The sequence below is a fragment of the Apium graveolens genome, chromosome 11, assembly GCF_009905375.1.
Source record: "Apium graveolens cultivar Ventura chromosome 11, ASM990537v1, whole genome shotgun sequence".
Classification (NCBI taxonomy): Eukaryota; Viridiplantae; Streptophyta; class Magnoliopsida; order Apiales; family Apiaceae; genus Apium; species Apium graveolens.
Genome location: NC_133657.1, coordinates 9,473,553 through 9,483,776, shown reverse-complemented (window position 1 = coordinate 9,483,776; position 10,224 = coordinate 9,473,553). Strand labels below are relative to the sequence as shown.

General features: G+C 31.2%; 1 protein-coding gene across 1 annotated transcript; it reads left to right on the top strand.

The window, feature by feature from the left end:
- The first annotated feature begins 6,690 nt into the window (after positions 1–6,690).
- Positions 6,691–10,012, top strand: LOC141698481 (L-ascorbate oxidase homolog). The gene is made up of 7 exons (XM_074503188.1): positions 6,691–7,029; positions 7,250–7,359; positions 7,833–8,103; positions 8,201–8,303; positions 8,401–9,112; positions 9,355–9,433; positions 9,522–10,012. The coding sequence occupies exons 1-7, from the start codon at positions 6,892–6,894 to the stop codon at positions 9,732–9,734; spliced, it is 1,626 nt and encodes a 541-aa protein (XP_074359289.1). The 5' UTR covers positions 6,691–6,891; the 3' UTR covers positions 9,735–10,012.
- The last annotated feature ends 212 nt before the right edge of the window (positions 10,013–10,224 follow it).

Genomic DNA, 10,224 nt, shown 5'->3' with positions numbered 1-10,224 from the left:
AAACATAGAACATCAATAAAATTAACGATTCTCATTTATTAAGTAAAAATCTACTAACTATGATTGAGTGTATCCTAGGGGTGTACGCGGTTCGGTTCGGATCGGTTTTGGGGTAAAAGTCGAACCAAACCGCGAAGAGCGGTTTTAAAAAATTATCATCCGCGACCGAATTTGCGGTTGCGATTAACCGCGTCATTTGCGGTTACGAATTTGCGGTTATTGCGGATCGGTTTGCGGTTCAACCACTTATTTTAAAATAATTAATAATTTGCAAAAAAATAAATTTGGAATATTAATAAATTCAAGTTTAAGTTACGTGATAAATTACATTCAAAAATAAAATATAAACTAATTCTCCGTGTGGAGTAAGGATATTAAAAACATACAAAAATGTGGAGGCGAAATAAAAAAAATGATAAAAAAAATTACATGTTGATTATATTTTTCATTTGTTTGGTTATATATCTTATAATGATTGTGAATTTGATGAATGAAGTCTTAACATTAACCTAAGATTAGTTGATAAATGTGTATACTTATTAATTTATATGATATCAACTATATTTTTGGAAATATATTTTATTATAAATATATGTTGCGAGTTGCGGTTGCGGTTGCGATTTTGCGATTTTCAAGAATTTAAAACTGCATCAAAACCGCGAATGAGCGGTTTTTAGAATTTAAATCCACAATCAACCCGCGTTTCACGATTATCCGCAAATGCGGTTCGGTTACGATCGGTTGAGCGGTTGGATGCGGTTGAGCGGTTTAGATGTACAACACTACAGTATCCCATAGTCATTTAGCGATAGAAATTAGAAGGGACGAGCGGTGATCAATTTTCAGATCTTAGGATCTATCATCGATCAAAGAGCTGCAGGTTAGATCTCTTGGTCCATGGAGTAATACAATACATGGGCATCATGTCAAAAATCATTAAACAAGATACTATTTCAATTTTCAGTGTTTGTGTAACAACTTTCAAAATAGTCACAATTTAAAACTAAGAATGCAAAATCCACTTGTATTTTTCACATACTATAATTTCCGAAGAGAGTGCTGCTTTGACCTGTCGAGTAAGAAATAAGAATACAAGACTCTTGTCTTTATTGACATCAAACTCAGATTCACCTTTGTCAAGTTGACAACAGATCTAGATGCCTTCTTATTTCAGAATCATCATAACTATGAATTTAGATGCCTTCGACTCCAGTACAACCTCAACAAATATAAAAAATTTAATATTACATATAACTATCATTTTTTCATATATTTTGACATACAAAACTAAATTACAAGAACCAATTTTTCCCAAAAGTGAAAAGTCCTCTTTTTTTACAATATTGAGAAATCCTCTTTAATATCACGGTTCAAGTTACATCGCATAATTCTCATAAACTGATTCGATATTAAACCGGCCGAAATATAAGCTGAAATATGGTTTACGATTATGATCCAATTACTTAAATTCGCGGATTATGGATTGGTTTTAATTTAACCTTAACGCAACCCGTTTTCAATCTGAACTGCATCAATATACATATACTTATATATATATACACATATATACATATAAGTCTATATTTACATTACGTAAAATTTCTATAATCACAAATTTATCATACATACTAATCAATTATGCATTACCTTTCTTTAAAAAAACTGTTAAAGATTTTTATATATTTTTTTCATTGAACATTTATTTATTGCAAATAAATTGATCAAGATATTTTCCAGTTAATACGCGTGATTAAATTTGATACTAAAGTACAATTATATTATTCTTAGGTGAATTTTATAAAAGAATGTCTAAATTAAAGAAATATTGTTTTAATTCCCAAATTCATAATTAGAAACACCTTAAACCGCTAAACATAATTGATTAAAACAAAATCGAGTGGTTTGATTTTATTTGATTACGAGATTTGAGGTGGTTCGAATTTTTACACGTTTCAATTTAATACTCCATCCGTCCCGTTAAACGTTTCCTCTTTTGATTTTTGGTATTGTTCACGATAAACGATTGACTACTAATTTACGTCTAATCTATAATATCAAATATAGTCATGAGTGATCTCGTTAGATTCGTATTTATCACTACTTTAATACAGTGAATTTTTTATATTTAATACTAATACGAAATTAAAGATATTAACAATTAAAAATGTGTATTGACAAACGTGTCCAACGTAAATAGAAAACGTTTTTAGTGAAGGAGAGAGTATCTAATCTTAACTGAATCAAACCGCGATCCTCCCAACTAGTTTGCACGTATTTGAAATCTGGAAGCAATGAAATAGTACAATTTAATTTAATGAATACGTACCTCCTCAATTTACTCAATCTGTTGATAGACCGTGGGACATTGAAGGATGTGTCAGGGGAGAGTTAATTATACCTACAGCTCATTCGTCATTGACCTATGACTATGAATATAATTATCAAAATGTAACCAGATGTTTTTTCCGAGAAATCAAACTGTTAACTTTTTGAGAAATTTGTTTCCATCATTTTCTAAATAAATTTGAGATTTGTTAATTTTCGTGTTCACCTTTGTGTAGTGTTCTTTTCTTATATTAGTGAATAAACAATTTATTATTAAAATTGCAAATATATCAATCTTTTCGGTATTTTTTTATATATATTGTAGATACCCACAACAAATTTACTTAAAATATAACTTCCTTTATCCCATTTTTATGGGTTTTTTTCTCATACTTGACACAGATTTTAAGATTGCTAAAAAATATAATTACATATTTTATTTTTAAAATTTCCTTTTTGTATTAAAATTTAAATATTATATTTTAATTTAGGAAAAAAAATAATTAAAAAAAGTTAGAAAACTATATTTAACAGATCTACGTATCCAGCCCCCAGTGTAAGGAAAATAGAGGAAAGTACGGAGTATAAAACAATGTACTCTATACTTATTTGAATAAACTAACTTTGTATCCTTGTGATGCACGAAATGTATTATTAATATTATAAATAATAATTTAATCATTATTGAGTTCTATGGAGTCCACCTTTTTGTCGGAGTCCTCGGAGTCCATCTACGTTCTGCAAATAAAATATCTTGTAAAATGTGTTATTTTACAAAACATGTCACACAAATAGCATAAATTTAACAAAATGATGCAAATCTCATATATTTACAGTACACTATGTATGTTCTGCAATATGTTCTGCAACATGAACATTTATGTTCTGCAAACTAAACATGTTTTGTAAAATAATATATTTTTGCAATGTTCTGCTTGTAAAATGTATGCAATCTACAAGATTTTTAATAGAATAGTGATGTTTGTCGAAAAATAATATGTTTTGCAATATTTTAAGCTATATTTTACTTGCAGAACATATATGGACTCCGAGGACTCCGAGGACTCCAATTAAAAGTGGACTCCATAGAACTTTACTATATATATATATATATATATATATATATATTTCACTTTAACTTAAATACATTATACCTTGAAAACCTATTTACAATTTTTGCAATAAAATATATGATTTAACAAAACTTTAATTCTATTTAATTTGTTTAAAACTTATATTTATTAATTATAATTTTGAAATGATACCAAATCACTTTAACTTACTTACATATACTAGTTGATAACACGTTCGAAGCACGGGCATAGATAAAAAATATCAATATTAAATAATAATTATGAAAATTTATTCTAAATTTTAATTAAACTATAAAATAAAAATAATTGTACGATTATTGCAATTTTGTCTTTTGAAATTATATGTAGTTATCATTAACTCAAATCTTATTAGAAGTACAAACTCAACGTTATTATGTACCTGTTGTTCAAAAGGACATAACTAACATTTTACATCGAAACTTTACTCCTTTACTCTGGGCAACGATTGACACATAATTTAAAATATAAAATTAAAATTACTAAGCAATTACATATTAGATTTCTTATTGTTAGTTAGATTTATGTTTTATATAATTTGTGATTGCATATTTTTTTAATAAAATATTCTTTATGTATGTATGTATAAATTTGCATTTGGTGCTAAAATATAATTATCTAGGTATGAATCTAGAATTTATAATGTATATACGATTCTGTTTATATAAAAATAATATAAATATGTGGTATATAAGAATCAGAAAATGGTTGAAATATTACGTATAGAATTATAAGTTATAAAGGAATAACAAAATAATAAAATGATATATTTAGAGTTATAGTAAGATGTAAAAATGGGTGAAACCAAAAGTTCCTGAAATCGAGAAGGGGTAAAACCAAAGTACCCCTAAAAGATTGTTTCCCTTATTAATAACAATGTATAAATGATTCCATTTATTATTTTAATAAAAATAAAAAAGTATTCTACGAAAAATAGAATATCATAATTATAATATGATTCAAACAATCTATATTTTGTTAAAAAACAATATAGAACTCTACATTAAATAGAAATCCAGTGGTGAAACCAAAATACGGCGTAACCTTACTAATATGAAAATAAGTATCATATCAAAAAATAATTTAGAGTTCAGCGAAAATAGAACCGTAATCATATTACAATTTGAATAATTGTATTATTTTGTAGGGGTGAAACCAAAATACAGTGTCTATATATCCATATCATTTTATTAAAATAGAATTCCATTAACAAATTTTAAAAATTCTAAATTAAAAATATTCCAATTTAAGCACATGACCTATTTACTTGGTCGTTATTTATATTTTTCGGAACCTATTTAGTTGGGCCAATTTATGAACCTATTTATTTTAAAACATAATTAAAATAGTATTCAAATCTATAAAAATAATAAAAAAGCATGACTTATCAAATTTTAAAAAAGGGTAAAAATGATATATATAGAATTATGAGTCATATATGAATCATAAAGGATAAATATAATACACTTAGAGTTATAATACGAATCTTGTGAAACCAAAGGGCGGCGAAACCAAAAAATAAGATAAACCAAAGTATCACTTAAAAAGAGGTTTCACTTATTAATAAAGATTATTAAAGATTTAAAAAAAGGTGAAACCAAAAGTTCGTGAAACCGAAAAGAGATGAAACCAAAGTACCCCTTAAAAGATTGTTTTCCTTATTAGGATTCCATTTTATTATTTAAATAAAAAATAAAAAGTATTCTACGAAAAATAAAATATCGTAATTATAATATGATTCGAACAATACATATTTTGTTAAAAAATAACATAAAACTCTGCATGGAATAGAAATTTAGGGTGGAACCAAAATACGGGTGACCGTATTAAGATGAAACCAAGCATTAACATGTATCTTCTCTCCTGGGGGACTCCTAGCTCAATGGCTACCACAGGGTTCCCTTGGCATGCTGACTGCTCTGTGGCGATCATGAGTAAGTTTCTTTCAACTCTTTTATGGCGACCACATGGACTTGCAGCCTTGACAACTTCTATGGCGACTAGAGAAGAATTTTCTTCCTTATAATATTTTTGTTTCTGTTTTGCCATTCTTTACTGTATCAACACTTTCTTCTGTAACTGAATTAAAATCCCTTATTGAATACTCATGTTTGGTGCAGTGGTCTGATTCACAAACAACTAGCATTGAGTGAACCTAATTCAATTTGTCTTGTATTTCTGAGCTGATACAGATTGGTGAATATCAATTGCTTCTTTCACTGAACTCTTGATCTGTAACACTTGAAATCAATTCATGTAACTGATGCTTAAAGTCCTTTGATGTCTTATTATTTATGGCTGCTTGAACATGTTAATGAACTTATTCCCATGATCTGTTTGAGGACTTAAAGAGTTAATTGCATCTTTTGATTATTTGTGTTTATTCTGTCTTCATGTGTAGGTTCCTGTACTGCATAATTTAATATATGTTTATTTGAGTAATAATTCTGAGTACCATCACTACATGCCTGCAAAAGATAAATTCAAACACAATAAATCATGCTTTTGCCTTTGCCTTAGATTTAGAAGGGTGCATTCAATCAAGATTTTAAAGGATTTTTTTGGATTTTTGAAATCAAGAGGTATTTAATTTGGATTTTAAAAAATCCTTTGAAATCTGATGGTATTCAATATAGATTAGGAAAAGTCTTTTAAAAAGTCTACTGAAATCTGACGGTGTTCAATTATGATTTTTAAAAGTCCATCAAAATCTGATGGTATTCAAAAATCAGTGGATTTTTTTTATTTGAAAAAGTTGTGGATTTTAATGGATTTGCTAGTTTATTTTTAATCTCTTGAAATCTCTTTAAAATACATGAGATTTTGAAGGATTTGTGGAAAATTTCGCAAAATCAGCAAAACTCTGCAAGATTTTTCCATCAACTCCGTCAAAATCTACGAACAATTAAAATCAATGAAAATCTTCTAAAATCCATGAATTATAATCAATCTTTTAAAATCTAAAATGAATACACCTCCTTTAGTATGTATGAAAGCAAGGTTCCCCAGTAATAATAAATAATTAATTAAAATGAGCTAAACTTATACTCCCTCCTTTAACAATAGTTTGAGCTTTATGCGCCCATTTCCGATTTTTTTTCCTGAATAAGACTATATAACTTAAACTTTTATTTAAAGATTTTTTAAAAAATAATAATTTTTAATATGCTATCAAAGTCGAGACATAGTTAAAATGAAACCGAAGGAGCAATAACACCCGCACGCGAGAAACAGCAGATGTAAATAGGAACTTTAAATTTCAGTGTTTTTTGAATATCGTGTCTCGATTTAAATAAAAAGCAGGGTCTAACAGAGATGGGAGCAGCTAGAAGTTGCAGAGTGTTTTTCCTCTAAAAAAGAAAAGAAAGCATCTATCTTTGGGCAAACCACAGATCTTGAGCATCTTTTACTAGCTCCTGCGGAGTTAGAAGCCTATCTTTTGGTCACAACAAAGATGGTGGAGATAAGAAGCTCAGTATGGAGTTTAATGGTGGTTTTCTTAACAGCATTAGCAAATGGAGAAGACCCATATAGATTCTTTACATGGAATGTCACTTATGGTGATATTTACCCTCTTGGTGTTAAACAACAGGTAACTTTACTACCCTTCCTGCTCTTTTTACACTTGAGTTTATTCTACTTGTTCAGCTTTGCAATATTATACAAATGCATTTCAAATCTGCAACTTTCTTCCTGTCTGCATCATGAAAATTTGAGTCTTTGTGTGTGTGTGTTTTGGCATTTTATCTTTGAGGGTAAAATGGCATATAGATTGTTTTAGCTGATGAATTAGTTGTGATTCAAATGTGCAGGGCATATTAATAAATGGACAATTTCCGGGACCGCAGATTGAGGCGGTGACTAATGACAATGTGATTGTGAGTGTTACTAATAGTTTGGATGAACCATTCCTCCTTTCTTGGTCAGTCTACACTCTTCTCTAACCAAATTTTTACTTTCCAGTGCTGGATTTGTGATGTACTATTGTTATGTATGATAGTTTTTCCAGAAAGTCTAAGGTTTGTAGAAATCTTAGCCACTGGGAGTGACACTAATAGTTAACAGTGAAGGACTCTAATTATAACCATATCCAAGTTTGGTGGATTGAATTTGGTCTATTAAGTAAATGAGTCGAGTCGAGGTTGAGTTTAGGGCCTTCAAGCTACCATTTTTAAGCGGTGTATGTTATAATCATGCAGTTACCCATTAGATAGCTAGACACCTACTCTATAAGGTTTAGAAAGCATGATACGAGTAGCTACCACATATGCTTGGTTTGACAATTTCATACGGGAAGATTCATGGGAAATGTAAACAGGATGTTTAAATTTGTTATGTGATGCACCTACCCTGATAAGGAAAGATCTACTGCAAACTAAGATGATTCTTGAACAGGAATGGAATCCAGCAGAGAAGAAACTCGTGGCAGGATGGAGTCTATGGCACAAATTGCCCCATCCCGCCTGGTCAGAATTTCACTTACATTCTTCAATTCAAAGATCAGATTGGTAGCTTCTTTTACTTCCCCTCCCTTGCTTTCCACAAGGCTGCAGGCGGCTTTGGTGGCATCAAAATCTATAGCCGTCCGAGGATTCCTGTTCCTTTCCCTCCACCTGCAGGAGATTTCACCATACTCGCCGGTGATTGGTTCAAACAGAACCACACTGTAAGATTCTAGTACATACTTCTAAATTGGTGCACATCATTTTTGTTGCCAGTAAAATCTGTTTCCTGATTAAAAAATGTTCTTTGTGTTTTTATAGGATCTCAAAGCAATTTTAGATGGTGGACATGATCTTCCATTCCCTGATGGACTTCTAATTAATGGCCGGGGATCAAATGGATTTACATTCACAGTGGATCAAGGTAAATAACTTCATGTAGGAAGTTTCATAAGTTGGGTAAACAAAATTATATCGATCATTTCTATATTTTTTAAACTAATGATATGTTTTTTTGCCAGGCAAGACTTACAGATTCAGATTATCAAATGTTGGGCTTACCACTTCAATCAATTTCAGAATTCAGGGACACAAGATGTTATTGGTTGAAGCAGAAGGGACTCATACTCTCCAAAATACCTACTCCTCACTTGACATTCATTTAGGGCAATCCTACTCTGTATTAGTTACAGCTGATCAGCCAGGGCAGGATTATTATATTGTTGCTTCAACGCGTTTCACCTCTCAAGTGCTCGCAGCAACATCCATTCTTCACTACAGTAACTCGGCTGGAAGTGTGTCTGGTCCTCCACCAGGTGGCCCCACAATTCAGATTGATTGGTCCCTTAACCAGGCTCGGTCTATCAGACAAAATTTAACAGCTAGTGGACCAAGACCTAATCCTCAGGGTTCTTATCACTATGGGTTGGTTAACACTACGCGTACTATAAGACTAGCAAATTCTGCCCCAATCATCAATGGTAAACAGAGATATGCTGTAAATAGCGTCTCATTCATACCTGCAGACACACCACTTAAGCTTGCAGATTATTTCAACATTCCGGGGGTTTTCAGTCCAGGAACTATTTCTCCAAACCCAACTGGTGGCGGTGGCTACCTCCAGACTTCTGTCATGGCAGCTGATTTCAGAAGTTTTGCTGAGGTTGTATTTGAGAATTCAGAAGACACTGTGCAGTCATGGCACATTGATGGGCACTTCTTCTTTGTTGTGGGGTAGGTGTCTTTTTCTTCAACCTTAATAAATTTTGTTTCACAAGCCTGCTTGATAACTGATTAAAATACTTCTCACATCATGCTATAACTGTTTGTGCGACACATTATTTCTCTGTGGTTTTAAGTGCTAACAAGTTATATGTAGAAACTGTGGTTTTAAGTGCTAACAAGTTATATGTAGAAATAAGACTTCTCTGTTTTGAATTTTAACATTATATATATGAAACTAATGCCATGAACAGGATGGATGGAGGGCAATGGTCAGATTCTAGTAGATTGGGTTACAACTTAAGAGACACAGTTTCTCGGTGCACTGTCCAGGTACATTGTGAATACACTTTCATATCCCATTTTTAAACTCTGCCCTTAATCTTTTGAAAAAAAAATCTATATTGATTGCATTTATTAGGTATATCCAAAATCATGGACTGCACTTTACATGCCAATGGACAATGTGGGAATGTGGAATATTAGGTCTGAAAACTGGGCTCGCCAGTACTTAGGTCAGCAATTCTATCTCCGGGTATATTCACCTGCAAATTCTTGGAGAGACGAATATCCCATTCCCAAAAATGCTCTTGTGTGTGGCCGTGCATCAGGACGCAAGACTAGGCCTCTGTAGAAACAGAAACACAAGTTTTGAATTATTCAAGAACCCAATTTATTTCATGTGAACAGTCACGAATGGGTGACTGGTTCTTTTCTTTATGTGACTGGAAATACAACATCTTTCCAGAGAAGATTTGCAAGAGCTTAGAAGCTCTACTTGAGCTTTTCTCTAGTTATCTTTTTCCTTGTTTAGAAACATAAACAGGGTTTCTCATTTTCATTGTGAAATGTAACCTTGTTATTATCATTCAAGAAGTAATTATCTATAAAAAAAGTAATTATTTATATGGATCTATTTGTGCTGTGCTAAAATCAAGCCACACTTACCATATATAGTCATCATTCATATTTACTGCTTAGTGTAGCATATTAAGAATGAGTGGTGGTTCAGCAAACGTATGTTTATTTTATAGCATATTGCACCGGCACCGTGGTAAATAATCACGAAACGTGATGAACGGGATCTACTACATTCATATTAGAAATCCAAGTTTACGCGTACC